The following is a 22,995-nucleotide window of genomic DNA, read 5'->3' on the forward strand; positions in this document are numbered from 1 at the left end:
TACCTAAGTGACCTGTTTTCTTTTTAACATAATTCCTGCTGATTAATGAGTTCTATAGGTTCAAAACTGATGACAATTTGTGTTCTGAGTCCTTAAAATAAGTGTTGAGAACATTGTAGTCTGCTAGATAGGCAAACTGGCTATCCTAGGCTTTATTCCTGATTCCTACCTTATTCCTAAAGACCAGTTTGCACCTTAGATCCACTTCTGTAAAACATGGCATTTGCTCATCTTTAAAGTGCTCTGAGACACAGGATGAGATGTGTGGTATGTGTGTGCAATGGAGAACTAAACTGTACTTGCTGCTTTGCAAACAGAAGTTGGACAAAATCTATACCTTAAACAACATATAATCTAGAAATGAAAATAAAATAAGAAACATCAACCGCTGTCAGAAAAACAAACAACCGTTTTAGAACTAATAGCAACATTCAAACATATTGATGCTCTTTCAGTGTCCATCATTATTTACTTTTTAAACAAAACTAAATATAAAATCTGTTCAGTTCCACGTGTACTTATTTTAGAAAACAAAAAAACAACAACAACAAAAAAATGAGGTTAGTCTAGAAAAATAAAAATATATTCATTTTTAGATTATCAGACTTAATTCCCAGCAGCTTTCAGATACTGACAGCTCAGGAACAAAGAGGAACAGCTGTGAACCAACCAGACTAAAGACTGGAGACAAGTCCAGTGGTTGGACTTGTATATCATTGATATATCATTGATGCATATCATTGATGCAAGAATTTTGCTCAAGCTCTTGGGAGGTTTCTAGCAATAATGCCAAACTAAAGTGCATTTCTTATATGTGTGTGAATACTACAGAATATTCTTCGAGAAGATAAATGCTGCATGTAGAACAGACTGAAATCTCTCTACTGACACAGGAACCTTGGAATGCCTTAATGACACCAAAATGACACTGTGGTGTTCAGGTGCAGTGTCTTGATGAGCTCCGTACAGAGGTCTTTGTGATGCTGTTGGTACCTGTAGGGAGCAGGAACTCTTTCTTCAGATTATTCCAGAAAAAGCACTCTCAGGCTTCACTGGGGCCTCTGTGATGAAGCTTTTAACCTGTGGCTTGGAAGGTGCTTTGAAACAGCCATCTGTGTGCACTTGACATAAGGCTGCAGACTTTCTAACTTGTGATTACAACAATCATTAGTCAGCCCTGCTTTTGGAAAAGAGTTAGAACTTCTGCTACTATATGACCCTCCTCCCCCAGTCTGCTCCATGTCTCTACAGTTTTGAGAAAAAGGAGTGAGCCTCCCAACTCAGTTACTTGCCTTGTTTTATGTCAGAATCAGAATCAAGCATAGTTCTTACAAGCAAGAGAATGTGAAATAAGAGTTTCACAGAGACACTCTTTCTCTACTGTTGCCTTGATTGAAGAGGCTGAATGAGCTCTCTTGGGCCTAGACAGCTGGTTGCACACATTTGGTTGCAATTTGATCATTGAGAGTGAAGTGAGCATCACTCTGTTGCACTCCACATGCACTGGAGTAAGCCTGGTGTCCAATGCAGAGCCCACCTGCAACAAAGCAATTAATCTAAAATTTACTGAGACAGGGAACACACCACAGAGGTTCTGTTGATGCCAGGGAGACCATACTGCCAGTCTCCTTGTCACATTCTCCCCAGTAAGCACAGCATCTCACTCTTAGGACAGAGGAATGGGTTTGCCTCTTGCTTTTGTTCTTGCTCTCCCTGAGAGGGGACAGTAATGCCATTTGTATCCTGCATACTGGCAGGTACAGCTAAAGCACAGACTGCGGCTCTTTCTGAAATCTCTGAGCTGTCTGATGAGCTGAAGGAGCAGAATTTCTGCTCCATCTGCCAATTAGGCAGGTAACATATCCCTGAGAAAGGTGGTGTGTAAGAGCTAATTATTTTTGTGTGCTGCTGCCTGAATAACTTGAGTCTGCCAGGTGCCAAACACTCCTGGAAATCTGTGGGAATTGAAAGGCTCAGCTTGTTCCTGACTCTTTTATGGAGTCAGACCCTAGAAAACTTCAAACTTTTAGAACAAAGACTCCTTATCTGCTGGGCTTGAGAGTGAATCATACCCATGAGAAACATGAAGTAGAAAAAAAGGCCTCCAAGCACTGGTTCTGGCAGAGCAAGATGTGTGTTCCCCTAAAAGCCCATCCCAGAGGTGAATCAATGCCACTGTGCCTTGCACCATTTCCTCACATTGCTGTTCCTCTGCTTTTCTGCATGAGTCACTGAGTTGTGATCTCTGGTTTTGGTGCTTCTACAATCTTGTGCAATGTTGTCATGGCTGTTATGCAGTTAAGCTTTATCTGTTGCATGAAATGAAATAGTCTGTATTTTGGATAGATAATAGACCTAAATACCAGCATGTCTGGTCCAACACAGTAAGTTTGTAGAAAGTGTTAGCATGGGGACAGCTTGGTTAAAACCTGGCTCTAGTGTGGCAGCCAGTCATTTGCTAGTTTTTAATGGTTTTCTTTTCCTTTTTTTTTCTCTTAGTTGTCTAACTGTGAGTGATAAAGAAAGAGAAGACACTGTCATTGTACACATGAACTGATGTGGTTTTACTGCATTTGGCCACACACTTAAAAGAAATATGCTGGTACAGAGCAGCCACAAGTCTTATCTCTGCTGCCACTCCTTTCACAAAAGAATGATCTTTACATCAACAGTTTCCACCCTTGGCTTGATAACGTTGCAGTCCTCCCTTTTGCTCTTGGTCCGAATGCAGAGATTAAAAACACTCAGTTGATGCAAACGGTGGGTTGGTACAACACACAGAATGGGGTGTAGATGTGCTTCACACAACAGAGAGCAGAATCGACGGGGAAAATGTTGCTTGGAGGCAAGACGCCTCTTTAATTGATTATGGCAAGGAAAATCAAATACCATATTTGCTTTTTTCCTGGAGTATATCGAAAATGATCATAACTAACATCTGTTCATGTTAAGCAAATACTTGTCAAGATTTAAACTTCTGTTTGCATACAACTCTGAGTAGTGCATCTTAAAGTCATACATATTCATATAGAATGAAGAATGCATAATGTCTGCATAAAAAGATAAGCTGTATGACTATATATGAAGACAACAACTACAATTCTCACAGCACTGTCATTGGTTAATTTTAAAATATTCAAGCATTATTTAAAAAACAGTAAGCTGAACTTAAAACTACACTACAAAAAATTGTATAACTGAACCAATGCTCTCTTGTTTTCCTCAATATTAATCAATTTTAATCAATTGTAAAGTTTCCCTTTTTTTTTCCCTAACACTTTTTGTTAATTCATTGTTATTTTAACCTCCAGTAACACGATCAGACTTCTTCTGCCTCTGGGCAATTGAGTTATGCTCTGATCTCGAGTTCTAAGGGAAATGTTCAATTTTATTTTTTTCCACAGTTGAATAAACAGTACCATGTATACTATCTCTTGTGTTAGAATAGTGTTGTCTTCACATAAGACTCAAATAATGGTATTAGTCATTCATTTCCTTGTACACATACACCCTATTGCGTGTTGACAGGTTTATAAGGATGCAGTGGCAGCCGTGGGTGCTGGGAAGCTCCTAGACGACAGCCTTTGAATCCTTGCAGTCCTGAGCAATGGTGCCTGAGTTAGTCTGTTTATTGTCTGCTTTCTCTCCCAGATGCTTGACTTGTCTGAAAGATTAATACATTAACAAGAGTGGTAAGGTCCAGGGTTGCACATCTTTAAGACATGTTTATTACCAGATGGCACATGAGATTCAAAGGTCATTGTGGAAGGTAACATTTTAAAGTGAAACAACAATATTTATGTTTAAATACTATGCTGATGAGATCATGTGGAAAAATGTTTCTGATTAAATTAGTTTATAAATAGACACAATATATCTACTGGAAATTCCAAATGCCAATTTTAGTCTTACTTCTTTTACTCTATTACTTCCTAATTTATTTAGTAACACAAGACTACTTTCTTACATAAACAGACTAGCAGCTGAAAAAAAAATCTTTACTGGATGGACAATCCCACTTTCTTAAATAATTGAAAATCCAGTGTGAAACCCTGTTCTATTGTCTACTGCTTAAAGCTAAATTCCATATCAGAGTTTTTTAAGACCTGAAAGAAATTTCAACTTTTAAATTCTCTGAGGTAAAATTCAGCTTGCAGTCATAATGACTTATTGGCAGATAGCTATGCTTATTTACAGGCAATATCATGTGCTACAACACATTTGACAAAAATCCTGTTATGCTACTTACACAGAACCCATACAATGAAAAGAAAATCCTTTTCTTTAGCATTTCCACAGGACTGACTATCTCATAGCTAATTAGTAAACATGATCAGTTACACTAAACCTGAAATCGTGTTTTTCCTCTCAAATTGTCACAAACTGCATGCAAATTCCAGAGGAAATAGTTTTGCATAGGTTTAAAAGGGCAACTAAGCTCTTAATTAACATTTCTTATCTACCATGCCACACAGGGATTAAAATGCAGAGGATTTAAATGGTACTTACTTTTCATGAGAACCGTTCTCAACTTTCATAGCTCCTTCCACTGGATCCAGTCCTTGTTCTGAAAACTGTTTCAAGGCACTTAACGCTGCCTAAAGAAAAAATGAATTGTCAAAAAACCCAGTGGCACAATTATATTAGCACTAAATGAAGGAAGGTGAGTGTTTTGATTTTCTAGATTCAATTAATTTCCTGTATATTGAAGCCATCCAGCCTACAGGGCTAAGAGAGTGGGTGCACAATAGCTCCATGATAAAGATCTGTGCTTGTGCATGGATTGAGGAGATCTCCTTCTTCCTGGGCATATCAGTGACTCCCATTTGTGCCAATGCAAGCTTCATCACTTATAGAAAGAATAGGATAGACTTAGGATTCTTGGCTTTCTGGCTGTAAAGTCTCTCCAGCTTCCCCATATACTTTCCTAGAGCCCACACTTTCCAGAGATCCTATGGACAAACTTTTGAGTTGCAAGTGGTTGCAGAAGGTGTGAGAAGTGGGAAGAGGGTCAGCAGGACACTACCAGCACTCCAAAGTCAGATCTGGAACAATGTTACAGCCTGAGGTTTTATATACAGTGAGTGAAATGTGCTAATCAAGGGGAGCCTATATGGAGTGATTAGGGAGAATCAGGAATAGAAGAACAGTCAGTTTTTGTCTAACATTTTCCATTGCATTCTTCATTGACCAACTGCTGCCTCATCTGCTATGAGTCCTCTCTTCTTCTCTTGCCTCTATCTGCTTTGGTAAAAAAAATTCTTTTCTGTAATTGATTCACAAAAGATTGATTATGAAACTCTCTGACATCACATGGCCGACTTTGAAGATAGAGCCAGCACAATAAAACAGCTGAGGTCACTTCTACTGAGAAGGTGAAATGTAAAGCAGAACTGCAAAATGGATTTTGCTTTTTAATCACTTCCTCCTGAGATGCATTCAGAACTAATCACAGGGGAAAGAAAAGGTGACTTTTCACATTGTGCCCTAAGCTAACACCGCAAGTAGTGGAACTGACTGGAGGCCCTAAACTGCTGTTCACAGTGAAGCAGCAATTGCTGCTGTCTTCTTATTTGTTGGGACAGAAAGAATCTGTGACTCTATCTTCCTTTCCCTCAGAGAGCAGGGACCCTGCCTGGAACAGGAGCTGCCATTGTAATGAAGTATTAGATTTGCCTTTGTACTAATTCTTTGCCTGGATTCTCTCAACAACTCCTTCGCTTGAAAGGTATGTTTATACAACTTAAATATTATTAGACAATGTGTATTTTGGTGAGATGAATAACAGCACAAAAATTGCCAGGCTGCCCCAAAGTAAAAGACCATGTGTCCCATATTTGTCTATAGTAATGACTAGCTGCTAAAGCCTCAGAAGGTTGTACAAGGCACTCCCACCCATCATGAATGAAAGTAGAATCTTTGTAGTCTGTGAAATGTTATGGTTTGTTCCCTGACCAAAAGAAAAAAAAAAAAAGGTGAACATTTTATAAAGTCTCTTGGTAAAACCTCAGATTATCACTGTTACCTACAATCCACTCCATCTTTACCATGTATTGTGAGCCCCCTGTATGAGATCCCACTACTGGATCTTTCACTTTTGTCACTCACTGAGTTCCCCAAAGAGATTTTCTCTTTCCTCATTTCTTCTGGTTTTCTTGATGTTTTGATATATTTCCATTCTTCACAAAATTTCTTTCTCTAGCACCTCATAGTGTTCCTTCACAAGTTTCACATGTGTATTCTCTACTCCCATAAGACCTAACCACCATCTATCTTTCCATCCTTGATCTTGACTGCACAGCAAAATCACTGCTCATCACAAATAATTCCTCCAGTGGCAATGAGGATTTTCAACTTCTGTCCTTGTAACTTTTCTGTTCCAGTAACCCAACATACTTCTCCATCCCAATTTCTCTCTTCTCCTCCTCTCCCTGAGGTCCTTTTCATCACAATGCAAGCAGGACTCATCATGTGAGGAAGGGGAGTGATTTGGGCTCCCGTGTATCCTTGTACTTTAACTGGTCATGGGTTAGCAACTGTGAGAAGGAATCCAATGGGTAGGGACCAGCACCCAAGAATCTCCTGTCTTCTCACAACCATTTTTTCCTGATGCACATTAGCAAAACTATCAAATCTCCTTCCTTCTTATGTGTGGTAAACCAAAGCCCATTACCAGGTAGCACTTCAAGGAGGGAAGGAAGCTGAGACATCGGCTCCTCCCACACAGTTAAACTGCTACCTCACATGTTTCTCAACCCACCTTGTTTACTTTTTCATACCCACTCTTAGCTTCCTGGTCTGATGTGTGAATTGCAAACTTATTGTGGAAGAACTTTGTGTTCAGGTTATTTGTTTGTACAATGGCTTGGACAAAAATGCCCTGATCATAGTTTGTAAGTAGAGCCAAGTAAAGTTTCATTCAGGATCAAATCACAGATTGATCATATGATCTGCAGAACAGTCTGGTCTCAATTACGGGAAAATGAAATCCCCAAATCATCAAGAGATTAATTAGACCAACACAAACATACAAATTCTAGATTTGGTGAGTAGCTCTGTTGCTTACTACTGTTTTACTCACAGAACTGGCTATTTGCAAGGCATCCCACATAAATTACAGAATTACAGAGCAGCTTTCAGGGTTGTTTTCCAGGAAAACTGATTTGAAACTTCCTAGATGAATATTAGCCACTAGTTTAATAGGATCAGATCAAGAGAGCCCCTCTCCTCTTCTAACAGCAAGGGAGGTACTACAATACAAAATAACGAACACTTTGCCTATAAGCACGGATCATTGGGTATCCATGGGAACATATGGCTGTCAATAAAGTAAATACAGAACAATTAGAGAAAATACATAAAATGATAATATGGCTCAAGGTGTGAAATGATAAGCATGTTTAATACCAACACAATTTCCAAATCTTAATGCCTGTAACATGGCGCAGTCTTATTTCACCATCTCACCCTTCTTCAAGCCATGCCTTTCCCAAACTGAAATATGACATAAAAGATAAAATCTCAGACCTATTGCATTTATGAAACCAAATATCAGAGAGAGCAATCAGCAGGGAAGCAGTTCTGTGCCTGTATCCTTGATCTGCCAGCTACAGGTATCAAGGTGTTTTTGTGAGCACTGTCAAAGTCTGCATTTTTCCAGCTCCTAAATGCGCTCCCACCCAGGACTCCAGCAGCTCCCAGGGCTAAGCTTTTCTTCCCCAGGTTCTCCCAATCTCCTACACCTCACAGTCCCTCTTTAACTTCCAGTTTCCTAATGTGTTCCAGGTTATTTATGAGGTCTGATTTCTTTTTCATGGAACCATGTCTTACTCTCCGTAAGTTACCTGCGGAGGAAGCCTAATTACTTCTATCCCAATATTTGCAACAAGATTTGAGTTTTGGAAAAGTTTATTTCTTTTTTAAAAGGTTCATTCATGGGATGTGGCTGAAGGGGAGTACAGAAATGGTAGAGAGAGCCTTGCAGTGTACTAAACCCACTCCCCCCTTTCTTTCCCCCATAGCCTGCTTGTATTTGGAAGGATCAGCACGCTAAGAGAAGCAGGTGAGTAAACAATACTTTGGATCTTAATTGATGTCTTTAATGTTTCTTCTCTCCCCATCATGCCCCTAGACAGACATGAAGATTCTGGATTCAGGAAGGAAGCTGGTAGCTTAGGAGCTGTGACCTGAATAGTCAGCTGAGCGACACAGAGCTCAAGTAATCTGCAGTGAAGAAGAGTTACAAGCAGACACCAGGGTAATTTAATCCATGATTCAATTCTATTAGTCCCAATAGATTTACACCACTTGGCTTAAATATAACTTATGAATGGCAGATAACTTAGGTTAAATGAAAAGGAAAGAAAAGAATGGAACATTTGACAGCAAATCTGGTGAACAATTTCCTCTTTCAAAGGCTCAACACTTCCTTCCATTGATATTTTTCTTACAATAGAGCATCTGCACAGATACAGAGAAATTTTTCTCTCCCCCAGAAGATTTTACAACTGTTTTGTGAGCGAAGCCCCATAGGTTACAGAACAGATGTCTTTACACATTTCTTGTATCACTTGTTTTCTGTGTAGCTACAACAGTGCCAAAAATCCGATGCCAACAGGATGCACCGCGCTGCTAGCTGTTTGTCTTGGCTGCCATTTCCATTATTAGTATGTGTGTGTATCAGGATGGGGATGGATGTTTCCAGTCATTTTTTAGCTTTCCTCAAGTCAATTGGCAATTAGTAAATAGCACTGAAACTTGTAAATATTCTTCCTGTTTCTTACTCTGGGGATTAAGTGTCTTATAATGACAATCTAGTAACATTAGATCATTCTCTAGCAAGAGCAGCAGACAGGCACTCCACTAGCCCATGTGCATTTAAGATCACATCCTCATGATAAAATTTCCACATTTGTTTTAACACAGTATGTGGTTTGTGTTTTTCCTCTTAAATCTATATTACATTTCAGCTTATTCTGTGAAACTGAAAATTGTAAAAGTTTGTTGCTCTCCTCTGTGGCTCTTCCAGTTGACTTTACCAAGGAGGTCTGAGACAATCCTAATAAACACACTGCTTCATACTGTTAGTTCACTGGCAATATGCCTCCTAACATCAATTTTCTAAGTACATGAAAAAACATATTCAGCTTGGCTTTAATCAGTGTTTTCTGAAGACATAAAATTACAGGCAGAAACTGCAAGACTGACTTGTCAGGGTGTAGAGAAGTTCATGAAGGACAAGATTTTATTGCATTTAGTAGCTGGGTCTTAGTTAAGGACTGAGTTTGCTGAGTCAAATGATTCATTGTGGTCATGTTTCTTGTAGTCACATGCCATATGCATCAGCAAGTCTCTGTTGCTCAAGTTTAGGCTTGAGAACATGTTTGCATACCAGGTTACCATCATAGACTCTAGTCCTGGATTTAAGTTTCTAGCCAAAAGCCTAGACCATGGTAGAGCATGAGCAAAACTGGTAGTATTTACAAACAAATCAATGTTTATTTATTTTCTAAATCAAAAGTGTCCCCCTAATCAGTGAGTTTCTTTACCTCTCCCTGACTACTGAGGCCTCAAAAGGCAATGTCAGCTATGCAATAACATTGCAGCAAAGCTGTCTGCCTCAGTAATGAGATGCACTTCATGAATTTTTAATATATGGATTTTAATTTCACATTTAAACGCTATTGAAAAAACCCCAACAATATTACAGCTATAGAGGTGAGTTTGAAGGTTCAGTGCCCCAAAACTGAGCAACTATTTAAATTTGTATGTATTCAAATTATTGTTCTTGGTGATTGCTTTTCATTTCTCTAGATGAAGAAATTTTTTACTAAGCTTCCACCTGTCTTTAACTTGCCCACACTCAATCTTTCAGGCATAGAGAAATGCACAAAGAGAAGATATATTTCTTTGTGTAGACTTACAAATATGCACACAAAGTAGCTAAAATTTGACTCCTTAACATACCTATTTAATTCTCTTGAATTTGCCAGGTTGGCTACATTCAAGGCAAACAAAAACCAAGTATTGCAAACAAATCCCTTTTTCCCACAGCTTCTGTTGTAAATGAATTTACTATATTGCAAGCAATAACTCCTGCTAGGAGTTTTCATTGCTTTCCTTTCAATGTGCTGTTCTCTCCAGTTGATTAGATTTCATGCGAACCAATGTTAAAATCTGTTTGAATATTAAGTTCGGAAAGGCTTTTCACAGCACACAGTGTAAACCTTAATTAAATGACTTTAAGCTCTTTCCTCATATGGTTTATGATATGCATGAAAAACACAGGGTTATAATCTGATTAGCTCGTGTAGTATACATGGAAATAGCATTTTCCAAAACTGATTAATCTCTGCACAAAGGCATAGTCACCTGATAGGCACTACACTTAAGGCTACTGATGGCACCTGTCAAGAGAAGGAGCTTGGAGGATAGGAGGAGTTCACTATTTTCAAACAAAGAATGATGATTCACAGATGTAGCTTAGAACAAGTCCCACGTTGTAGTTAATGCTGCCCCCAGGCAAATCATGCAGCTAGAATTTAAACGACACACAATCCATGTACAGCCTGACCTTGCCAGCTTTCTGGGGGTAATCCTAAAGTAAGGATTAACTGTTCTTGAACAATTTTTCCAGCATATTAAACAGAGCTTCTATCAACAGCATGCATGTCACCTTCTTCCACCTAGTTTTATTGGACACGTGTACTCATTCCTCCATGCCTCTTAATATGCTGAGAAGTGCATGGAGTGAAAGACACTATTCAATATGGAACTTCATTTCCATAGGTTTTGATCTTCAACCTAAATTCATCTACATCTATTGAAGAGACTGCTTAACAGTAGAGAGAGTCAATTTGGCATAGCTTATTTTCCATGTGAACCACCACACTCAAAATCTGACTGCCATTCTTGCGGCCATGCAATAATTCCAGGAGTAAGGAATGGTGAAGCATTCTCTTAAAGCCCAAGAAAGAGCTGCATAATCATCTGGGGTGAGACAGATCTATTGTTCTAATGGTGATAGAAAGCTTTCCAATCACAAAGAAAGAAAAGCTGAAAAGCACCTATTTAAAAATTAGTAAAAGGTTTGTTTTTGTGTGAAGAGGATTTAATAAATGATACTTAAAGTCAAACACATCAAAGTTAACAGAATATAAGAGATTAATCCAGCATGGAGAGATTAGTCTAGTAGCCAAGTTTAGGTTGTATTCTTACTTGCAGGTAGGAATAAGAGAAGAAGGGGTTGCTAAAGGATCCGAATGGGACTCGGACTGTACAGGACTGTTCTTTAATCTGCATCTTCTCAGACTCCTCCCACACACATATTCCCATTTGAAAGGGGCAGTGTGCTCAAGTGCTACCAAGACATTTGCCTTCATGACAATTTATGCAGGAAACCAGTAAGCTGATGCTTGTCCATGAACATCTCAAAAGAGCTTTCAGGTTCAGTGCCAGTATCTACTGAGGTGTGTCTACATTCTCTCATGGTGAAGTGAGGTGTGAAAGTTGGGCCCCAGTACCAGCACTTAAAATAAATCTTAAACAGTTAAAACAGAATTAAGTGTTAAATAAATCTTCTATCAGATATTTTCAGTATCTTTTCAGTGTATCTGCTATAGATTTTGTCTAGAATTCAGGAAGTTCTTTTAAAGTAAATTTATTTCTAAATTCAAGACTCTAAATTTTTCCTTCAGTGGCTGCAATTCCAAGAACAAATACAGAAAGAATCATGAATCATCACAGCTTACTTAAGAACATGAAAGAAAATATTTTAAAATAAAATTTCCAAGTGTTTGCACTACTAATATACAACAGAATTTCACTAGACAGAAATTAATCCTAAATTAATCTTGCTTCTAATTTTATATCTGTAGACAAAAGCTACTTAAACACTAACTTTCAGAAGGAGGTAGACATTTAAGTAATGTAGGGGCTTTCAGTAATTAGAGACTTCCAAATGAGAGTACTCAGATGGCCAATTATTGTATTGGTAGGTGGAGGTTTAAATTATGCAACTAAGACAACGCTCAAGCATGATTGAGGAGCTGCAGACAAAAATTATAGGAAATTTTAAGAAAGACAGCTTCAAACATAAAGCTGAAAACAGCAGAATGCATATCCTCAGGCAAAATCTTGCACCAGCATTGAAAAAAGGCCATGAATCTCTCTCTCATCACTGATGGCTGGACAATATCCTTGTCAGCTGCGTTCTCAGAATGATCTGGTTTATTTATTTATTTATTTATTTATAGGCATTTCTCCACATCACTGCAACAGAGTTGCAAGTCTGCTGCCATTAACCCTATATACATTGCAGAAGATTTTGACCTCTTGATTTTAAATAATTTGACTGAGATTCCTAATTGTGTAAGAGTTTACAGTGACTTCTAAAATTTGCTGTGTTAAACAATCCTCTTCCTTCATCTGACCTCCAGAGCTCCATCCTGGTTTTGACATCATTGCCACTGCCTTCACTGCATGGGTGTCAACACATAAATGACAGGGAATGGGCCCTTACCCACATAATAATGAAGATATAACTAGAACTCTTTTAACAAAATTAATGAGCTATAAGCATTTATTCTGTTATTTAAATGGTTTTCTTAGGTAATTGCTTATACAGAGCAGTCAAAAACCCAAAATATATTAGAGGATTTTTATGAATTCCAAACTATCCAAGCCAAAATCAGTATACAACAAGATTCAAGCTATCAAGTATTCCTCAATACTTGTTTCCACATGGTTACTCTTTCACTTAGTAAACTGAACTTGTAAAATACTCTCACTAGTGTTTACATACTTTTTGTTTCTCCTTGCCAATATCCTCTTCTTCATGAGACAAAGCGTCACTGAAGAACAGAGGTAGTTTAATTAATGTTGTTTTAAAAGAGAAGGAAATCAAAGCGAGAGAACATGAGCACAGAAAGTGCTGGCTCAAGGTCAGACAATAAAAGTAAGAATCAGTTTTACTAGTTTGCATGCAATTTGTCATAGGCCAAGATAGAAAGAGGGAGATTCTGAATAAAGGCATTTAATGATAGAAAATTTTGAAATCTGCACTGCAGCCATTTAATTCAAATGCCTCATTCCTTTCACTATCACTCATCAAGCTATCATCTTCCCAACAATGCAAAACATTTTCTATAGAGGAGAAAAAGTCTCCCTTTTAGGAGGAGATGACTGGTGAGAGCCTCTCACAAATTTTTCTTTGCTGAAACATTCTAAAGAGTACTTTTCTCCTTACAATGTTGAACAAAACTACCTATTTTTTTCTTTAAACTTGACATATTTTTATGTCTAAAGACCATACAGTTTGCTTTAGACATGGGAGCAATTTCCTAAATATCAGATTCCTTGGTTTTAGCAATTTTAGAATGAAAGAATGTTTGTTCTCTCATACTGAGTCCATTACCTTAAATTTTAAGCTCTTGTCAATCTAAATATGACCAGAAACTTCAGTTTGAAGACAAAAGCAATAGATTACCCTTAATGCAAAGCACTGGCCATTGGTTTCTTCAAGGAGCAAATTGTAGCTGGAACAATGGGGGAGTTTAGGGCTGTAGATTCTTGCATTACAACATCTGTAATGAAGCCCACATACTAAATTGTATCCTATCTCTGCTTCTGTGAAACTCTACTCCTGTGGCCAGCACACTGGCATTCAGAGAAGGATACTTCCACCCTCAGAGCCCTAATGACCAATCCCCCCTCTTCATTCTCCAAGTCTCATTTTACAAGTGTGCATGTATGTCCAACAAAGTACCAAATCTAGATTGACAGCTAAAAGCATTATATTTAGCATATAAGGCATGTAATTAGAAATTTGAGTGTTTCCAAAAGGAAAAAGTTTTTGATTCTGATCTTAGAGTATTCTTTCACTGCATTAGCTGGTATTTTTTCTCCTAATTGAAGTTGATTTAAGTGCAAGCAGAGTCAGACCCAAGAGCAACAGGACAAACTTCTCATCTGAAGTAGTTTGTAACATAATTTTGTCTTCGCTAACTGTTGATGGCTCATCCTCATCCCATTTTAACCTACAACCATCAGCTCCCTTAATGGAAGTGTCTATAAAGATCTTCTCTAAAATATGCTTTTCCAGCACACTTAATGTCTTTTAATGTCTTTCCAATTAAATCCAGATGTGAAAAGCTTAAGGAACAGTTCTCAGGACTGAAAAAGATGACATAAATCTTGCAGCTGACAGAGATCCCACTGAGCTCAGTTGGGGAAATTCACAGAGGACTTCTTGTGGGCCAGAAAAGCTGCTGGGTATAAAGACAGATGTGTATACTCCTATTAAAAAAATTTAAATAAAAACTGACTCCTACAATGAGGTATCCACAATTATCAGGGACATTACTAACTCAATCCCTCAATGTGCTGAGCACATCCTGTGCTGTACAAATTTCCCTCATCTTTTCGGGAAGTTTATCAGAGTTGCAGGGGGTCACATCTGCTTGGGAAAGAGCCCCTCACCTTTCAGGATTACACCTCTTAAACCACTGGAGGGGCTGATACTGGAAAGCACTGTCTGTCTTGCTCTCTTACTGCTATCAACAGGGAGGTAACATACTCTGCAAAACAATCCTGAATTTCGGTCCACTCTCCTTTATCTCTTCCATAATCGAGTTACCATATTAAATTGTGGTTTTATTACAGAAGACTCCCCAAATGTGATATTAATCATAAATTCTGACCAGTATGATGGGAAACTGGTCATTCTTAGTAGCTGACTACCACTGCTGTGCAAGTGTTGTTTGTGCAGCTGTCAATTTGGGGTTTGTTTTGCTGTAATCACTTGCACACCCTTAGGATTTTTTTATTTTATTTTATTTTAACAACAGTACATCATCTTATTTCCCAAACACAAACTGTAAATGTAGGCTCAGATCAAGCTACATCTCTCAGAAGGACAGGAAATACTAATACACACAGTTTGTATTAAAGAATGTCTCTAGAAAACTGCCCAATGCTAACATCTTTCATAATTTCCTGCCTTTCTGCTACTTAGTTACTTTTGAAATTAGTAAATTATCCAGACATATCAATGATTTTTTAAACAGCTACATCCTTGTGAGATATCTGAAAAGGGAAGAATGTTCCAGGACAGAAGAAAACCCCATTTCTAACTGAAGCTTAAATTTGGGTCCATGTTCATTAATGATGGGAACTTCAATGGAGACATTTTGTACAGCACTACTTAATTTCTTTGCATTTTTCTAATGTCCATACAAAGCAGGATTTGGTGTCATGAGTGAGTGTACAGAAATATGGAACTACCTACCTGAATTAAAGGACAATCTTGTGTCCTCAAGTACAAGAAGTGATCCAATACCGGGATGTGAACAGTAGTGCAAACCTAGTGCTGAAAGCAGCAGGCTCCTAAACACACACAGACACACACACACAGACACACACACACACACACACACACACACACACAAACTCTCTTGAAGACAAAATTCCTCTGGTTAACAGCTTGCTTTACTTTTCACAATGGCCAGCGCTTTTCAGACTATCACTCCTTCAGGGCTGAAGGCTGGATCTGACTCCCACCAAAATCACTGCTTCATGACCATCACCCAGGAGTCACGAGGAATGCCCTTCCCTTGGAATGAGCTGCTGCTGCCATGAGGATCCCACTCTTGGCTAGCTCAGGGAATGAGCTCAAATCTTTTGCACTTTGCTGCCAGGGACCACCAGGCCAGCTCTGATTTATAGCTTTTTCTTTACAGTTTTATGATACAAGAATGTTCACTTGTAATTACAACAGCATTTTGTTGGCTCCCTGCCTTCACTTGGGTATGTGCAACACCATATCCTTCATTCCAGATTTTTTTATGTCAGGACCCCAAATTTGAGAAGAAGTACATCAGTATTACAAGGATGGTGCAGATCTTGCTGCTCCTTAAAAAGAAGACTTGTACATATTTTTTCAGGGAGACATGTAAGCAGCTGGATCTGACATTCGACTAAGAGCCTAATGGAGAGTTGGTCAAAATTCTTCCTCTGAAAAATACTAACTTAAGAAAAAACTTTGTATGGGAATGTATGATTTCTGAGAAAAGGTTTTTTAGGTCCAAGATAGACTCTTCAGTCAAAATATCACAGACAAGTGCAAAATATAACCACTGCACTAATGAGTGTTTGGTTGCCACATTCATATACTTGCTGATTTGTCTCTATGAGAAAAGTTCAACAGGTCTCTAGTTTATTCAAAAGTGAATGGAAATACTTGTACTCTTGATGTGTTTTGTGGGATAAAAAAATCTGGTTTATTCAAAAGAAGGTGACCCTGCCATTAAGCTGCTGTATCACTTTGAAGAAACACTTTAGGTCAATATTTTTCAGACATACACTTAGCTCCTGACTTTGAGATAATCAAGTTGTACATTTCCATCACTTGTGGTTTAAACTTGATTTTTTCATTTTCAGTAGAGGCATAACGTCCTTCAGAGAAAATTCCAGGTATTTTAGATACCACTTAACAGTTAACTGTCAAGCAATTTCCAAGTCTTTTAAACAAAGAATACTTCTGTGCTAGCTTAATTTATAGAGCCATATATGTCCCATTTTAAGTGGATGTGATTAAGAAGAAACACTAAGCTTAGATTATTCTACTAAATGAGAAAAGTTTAAAGCCAATAAACTGTATCTAGGATTTTAGCTGGGAGATGAAATAAAAGGCACATTTGTTCCTGGTCACTGAATTTTTAACCTGGGTCTGTTGCTCCTGCTGTTAAGCTCCTATACATTCCTTACTAGCCCGTAGTGTCCAGCATTCCCAGCTCTCAGTGCTTGGAATTAGAGGTGAACTGCAAAATAAAACCAGGGTTTTTTGAGAGCTAGTGTATGGGAAGCATCAAATATTCTGACAGAAGGAGGCAAGTGAAAAGCCTATTTTTTAAAAAGAGGTCTTCTACAGATTCTTGAAAATTTAGATTACATGTATAAAAATTCCAAGCTACCATTTAGGTCTGAGAATTCTGGCAGTATCTGAAAAGTGGGAAGATGCTGCTGAATCTGGTGGATAAATGAAAGTTGTACACTGTCTAGCTCCTTAGTAAAGAAAAGGGGAATTTGAGCCTTATGCTCTGACTCAGGTCTCCATCTCATGTGTGAGAATACTTTTCAAGTGCCCCAAGGTTTGCCTTTAATATACAACAAGCAGGAAAGAAAAAACCCTGGGTTTCTAGCACAAAACCTGAACCTATACTGTTTCTATCTCTCCTGTGCCTTTTCAAGCTTATATTATTCTTTTTTTTTTTAAGTAGAATATTTTGACTTGTGTTTTTGCAATGCAGGAGCTCTAATATAACTTCATTGCTTCTCCTTTTAAGCCAGAATCCTGTGAGAGTGTTTGGGTATTTCCTCAAGGTGAAATAAACTAATCTGCCTTCAGTGGCTCATCACTCTGGTTATCAAGTTAAATGACACCATTGCAGAAAAGCCTCATAATACATATTCTCCCCCTGCCTAGTCCAGTGCTGCTTTTTTACACACAATTTCAAGCATTTCTTAGCAAATGTGTCTTGAGGTGGACGATTATTCCTCACTTAAAATCAGCAGCAGCTACCTTCCTGTGCATCTTTTGAAATAGTAGATGCACTTTTTGTTGGATTATTTTTTATTTTCTACTGCTTACAGGTCTCCTTTTTAAAGGAAAGGCCAAATCTACCCTCATATTCAGCTTCTGTTGCTGTTTGTATGTTGATTTAAGTAGGAACTGGCCTTGTTCACTTGGATTTGCTTTAGTCATTAAGACCTACTTCAGTCTGCTACTGCACAGGTAGAAAGATAAAAAGAGTAGTAAGTGGCACCTTCAGTCATCTCCATGATTGCTGTCCTGTGTGTTTTTCTGGTAAGAGTGGTACATGTTGGGTACTCTGTACTTCAAAAAGTGCTTCAAGAGAGGCAGCAGGAACCAGATTTCCTCAAGAACTGCTTAAATTCAGGAACCTCTCCAACTAATGGGTCACTAATGAAGGTTAGACACTCCTTGTCTCTGATTAACTGAGCTCTGCATCTATGGACCTGCTTTTACTCCATTTACAGTTGCAGTCAAAAATATAGATATATGTCCAAAAACTTTACTGAACAGCTGGGGTTTAGTCTGGAAGATCTGCTAACAGCTATTTTATCATTTCATTCTAGCATCTAGTATTAAAATTCATTAACCACAGCTGTCAAAAAGAGCTAACTCAAAATCTTGCTAGTTACAAAATAACCTGTCAGGATTAGATTCAATTAAAAATTCAGGTGCTTACAAATTAGGCGCTGTAAGAGTGAAGTTTTAAACAGCACATCCCTGGAATAAAATCAAAGGTCTAAAGTTAAGTACTCAGTTTTTTTACTCAGCATAAAGATCAGAGACAGGTTTCTCTGAAGAATGAGCTGAGAAAGCTGCATGGTGAGTCTGGAGCTACCTGCAGGCATTGAGGTGCTCCAAGCCTAGGGGTGAACTCCTGGTCCTCTCTGGAATTCCTCTACAAAGCCAGGACCAGAGGCAGGCCTGGCAGCTTGGTCAGCTGGTGGCTACAAATGTACAGTGCTCTCCTGAAGACAGCTGGCCCTTCAGCTCTCTGAGAGGCCTGAGCAGAGCTTGCTGCTGTCATTGAGAAGGTGACCAGCAGAGAAGTGGGTGTAGGTGAGACTCTCCTTTTTGTCCTTTTCTCAATGGCACAGATGTGAGCACTGCTGTCCAGAGTATGAGATATACAGATTTCAGATTTCTTAGCTTTAGATAAACAAACTACATATCCTTCCTCCTAGGTGACAATCTAACCTCCAGGATCAGTGATAGGGAAGATTCAGCTAAAAAACAAAAAACAAAAGTCAACATACATGGATCAAAGAAAGGGAGGAGTCTGACTCCACAGGCTGATCACAGCAGTTACTAAGCTGTCCTGAGGATCACCCCATGCTCCCTAGATAACTTCTGTTCTTTATCTAATTGGTACTTTAGCAGTAAGTTCAGAAGTGATAAAAGCAGGAATTGCAATCCGCTAGTTCTGCTTTTGGGGGCTTCTTTAAAAGGTAGGATGCAATAATATTCTTTCTCATCCTTTCTCTGTGCAGTCCGGAGTATTTTAAGGTTTTGTTATATGAAGGCTCCAGTTATCTGGGAAGGTAGATAAATAGCTGCACATGCATTTAGTCAGTCTCCTGTGACATGTAATTATTAATACCTGAAGGCTGTGGGAAGAGTTCATGTTTCCTGAGTAAGCCTATGTTACTGGGTAAAGCATGGAAACCACCAGCAACTGTCCAACCACAGCTAAGAAGAAAAGCCCTCAGGATGCTGTTTCATTTAACATCCTTCTGTATAAGGCATTTTAATGAACATACAACTCAATTTTAATAAAAGATTTTATTAAGATAAATAATAATAATCCTTCACTATTCAAGCTCTTTTCATGCAAATGATTCAATAAGCCTGCACATGTATGCAAACCCTTTGAGAGGGTTTCCAGGATCAGGATACAAGCAGTTTTATGTGCCATCACAGAGTACAGTTAAATTAGTTAAAATCAACACACTCGGAATAAAAGCAAAAATACTAATGTAAGTTAAATGACAGTAGAGACTAAAGCTTTATGTCCAGTCTCAGTTAGTTCTAAGAATTTAATAATTTTAGCTGTTACATAAACAATAAAATCAGAGCATGAAGGAAGCATTAGAGTTCTAAGGCTGCTACCAGAAGCAGAGAAAACCCACACATAATGTTATGCATATTAGACCGTAATATTCCTCAAGCACAAATAAGACCTAACTGAAGCCATGCTTGGGATAACTGTCATGCTATCGAGTTACAGTAAAGAGGAGATCAGACTTATTCTTTCCTTCCCAATGAAATCAGTATAAACAAATCATATAATGTTTGGACACCAAACTCCTGAAACAAAGAAACCTAGAAAATCTCTTAAAACCACCCACAGACTCCCCATGCTGGTCTGTGATTATACAACTGGAGAAGATCATCCAAACTGTGATGTAAACCAATGTCAGTCTGCAAAGGATAGTGCTACAGTGGTTCTAACAAAAAATAAAGCAAGTCCCTGGAAGAGCCATCAGGAAGGAATACTTTCATACTTACCATCCATTTTCCCTGTAAATGAGGAAAACTTTTTTAAAGCTTAGAGAAAGAACTTAACTTAATCCCTACACTAAGGATACAAGACCCAGACTCTCTTGTGTGTTTTTACTCTACTGCAAAACAAATTCGGCTAAACAAAAGTGAGCCTGGGACCAACCAGAAAGGAAAATACTTCTTAATGGACCCCACTGCTTTATGTATTTCAACCTGCTCCTCTATGAAAATCTTTTTGTCCTCCTTATTTGTATGTAGATACATTCACCTTCATTTTTAGAAATACACATGCAAAACAGTATTTTTTTTTCCTGTGGACTACTCACCAAGAGAGATGATCCAGTGGTGAAAACCTTTCCATTCTATCAGTAAAATATAGTGTTTCTGTAGATTGCATTTCTACCTCAGAATTGTAGTTTTGCTCCTTGCCTATCATCTGGAAGCAAACTGTTCTAGACTTGAAAACAACATGTGCCTGTCTAGAAGAGATGTGAACGGGTCCAGCTCTCTTTCTGTAGACATGGCCTGGAAAGTGTAAACCTCTGTGCACCCTTAGGTGAGGCTTTACAAGACTCAGGACACACAGTGCTAAGGATGCTAAAGCAGTGGACTAACCCAGCTGCCCTGAAGGTGGGCTCTATGACATATCCATTTTTAGCCCTACTTCTACTCAATTTAGATTCCACAAGGCTAAAAAAATGTTTTACTGAAGGAGGGAGCTAATGGTACAGTGCAAGACCATTTTCAAATATTCTGGCATTCTTTCTTTCTAGCTATGACATAGAGGAATTTAATATTCACATGTGTTTAGTAAAGAAACTTACTTCATTGGAATCAGCCACCCCTGCAAATTGGTTGATAGTTTATGTTTCCCTAACATTAATTTCATTCTTGTTTCTAAGCCACAATTGACTGAACTGTAACTTGGTATCAACAATGGGGATTAATCATACAAAAGAAAACAAAAGAAGCAGTAATGAACTGACAGCATTTGTTAGTCTTCTCCAGTAAGGGTGCAACAATTAGCAATACAGTGAATATCAATCATTCAAATGCTGAAAAAAACTGTCTGTATAACGAGAAGAAATGAAAAATGGTAGCCGACAAAAACTCAACAATCTTGGAGAAAAAAAATACCGAATAATTATTATACTTAACAGACTGTGAAAGAACACTTCATTAATAAGATGGCAAAATATTTTGTACTAGAATTAATAAATTCTCATTCTTAAGAAAGTATGTTCTGCAGAATTTACACGAAGTTTGTTCTTTCATATAGTCATATATGCTTCTTATATATTACTAACCTTCAATCTTTTTCAATCTTATTTACAATATCATGCCTGACTAAAAGCTGTTCAACTGGCATCAGTGTTACCAGCAGCTGCACATTGAGTTATCAACACAATTGTACATGAAAAGTGCTTTTGATGAAACATAAGAAAAAACATTCTATCTGTTCTTCATGATCACTAGCTCTCTTGTGTTTTAACTACCGCAAGGATTCCATCAAAGCTCATCGTATATGAAGAACTAAAGTCAATTAATTTCCTCCAATATTTTCACATGATTTTCCATATGCAATTTTAACTTACAATGTTTATAACTAAATATAAATTATTATTAATTATAAAGACAAAATACAAAAGTAAAAAAATGTATTTTTTGAGTTATGTGTTCAATAAAATATAACTCTCACCCTTCACTGGAGAAGGGACAGAAAGAGGTCTTCAATAAATTTCAGAATAATTTGCTGATATTTTCTATATCAGAGTTACAAGTTTACAACATACACTGAATATTTTAATAAACATGCTTACTTGGCTAATAATTTCTAAAAAGAGCAAACCCCTCCTTATAACAGCTGCAGTGGCCCAGATGTCACAAAAGCAGAATGCCTTTGCTATGCAGGGGAGGGGCAGGCTTTCCCTTTGCACAGGCACGTGGAGGTCCCAGCCAGCACAGGCACATCCATGCCTGATGGGGTAAAACATGGAATGAATTTATTTGCTTCTGTACACATGGCAAAGGAGCTTCAGACCTGGAAAACAGCACTTCCAGCCCCATGCATCAGTTTCCCTGCTCTGCTACAGTGCAACTGCCCAGTTTTTCTGATTTGGCAACAGAATCAATATTTAGCCTTGAAAAATTGACTCATTCCATGTTTACCCCATCAGTAGAGAATATGATGTGCATGTGCTAAATAACAACTTACTGAGTAGTCAGAGCTGCTTGTTTCTGATGAACAGCAATGTTTGGCAGGCAAAGTTGCTACCCATGCTGTTTGCTTTATGCAAAGGTAACATTTTTTATTGTGGTCTCTTCAAAGGTCTTAATACACCATTAGACTAAAAGAGCAGGCAACAAAAGCTCTGATTTCTCCTGGAAAACAGCAAAGCTTCTTCCCTGTAAAGCATTGTGGAAGATCCTACTTGATACTGCTAGAAACTCCAGCCCTCTGCTTTCCCTGGGAAGCAGCAGCACAGAGCTTCTAGTCTCCTCCCAAATTTGTTAGTCCCTCTGTCCCTAATTCATGTTTTTTACCATTCCCTCAGTAGCAAAATATCAGTCATTGGGCCCATTGCACTGCTGTGCTGCTTCAGCCTGCAGGTTGCTTTGGCTGACAGGTGGATCCTATCCCTGGACATTCAAAGAGCTAAACATAGTGTCTAAGGGGAATGGAAGAAGCAGGTTTCTGCCTCTAACATCCTACAATTGGAAAAGGTAAGCAGAGCATGAGGAGAAGCTTGAAATTAGACAGAATCTGTGATCCTCATCATGCAAATGAAGGACTTAGTCATGCAGTTTTCTGTTTGGAGAATGCTACCAGTAAGGAGTAACTTGACAGCTGCACTCTCATAATAGCCAGTTTGGATTCCTCTATACTCTTCAGTCATTGTTTT

The 22,995-nt window shown here is 38.3% G+C and overlaps 1 protein-coding gene across 2 annotated transcripts in view; it reads right to left on the reverse strand.

The window, feature by feature from the left end:
* Positions 1-2,540: 2,540 nt before the first annotated feature.
* STAU2 (staufen double-stranded RNA binding protein 2) overlaps positions 2,541-22,995 on the reverse strand; it is a 171,090-nt gene continuing 150,635 nt past the window's right edge. For both annotated transcript variants that reach the window (XM_066563927.1, XM_066563919.1), the window contains 2 exons: positions 4,510-4,598; positions 2,541-3,664 (listed from right to left, as the gene is read on the reverse strand). In XM_066563927.1, coding sequence (XP_066420024.1) covers positions 3,571-3,664; positions 4,510-4,598 — 183 coding nt within the window. In that variant the 3' untranslated portion in view covers positions 2,541-3,570. The remainder of the gene's footprint in view (positions 3,665-4,509; positions 4,599-22,995) is intronic.

This window comes from Molothrus aeneus, chromosome 1 (assembly GCF_037042795.1).
Source record: "Molothrus aeneus isolate 106 chromosome 1, BPBGC_Maene_1.0, whole genome shotgun sequence".
NCBI lineage: Eukaryota > Metazoa > Chordata > Aves > Passeriformes > Icteridae > Molothrus > Molothrus aeneus.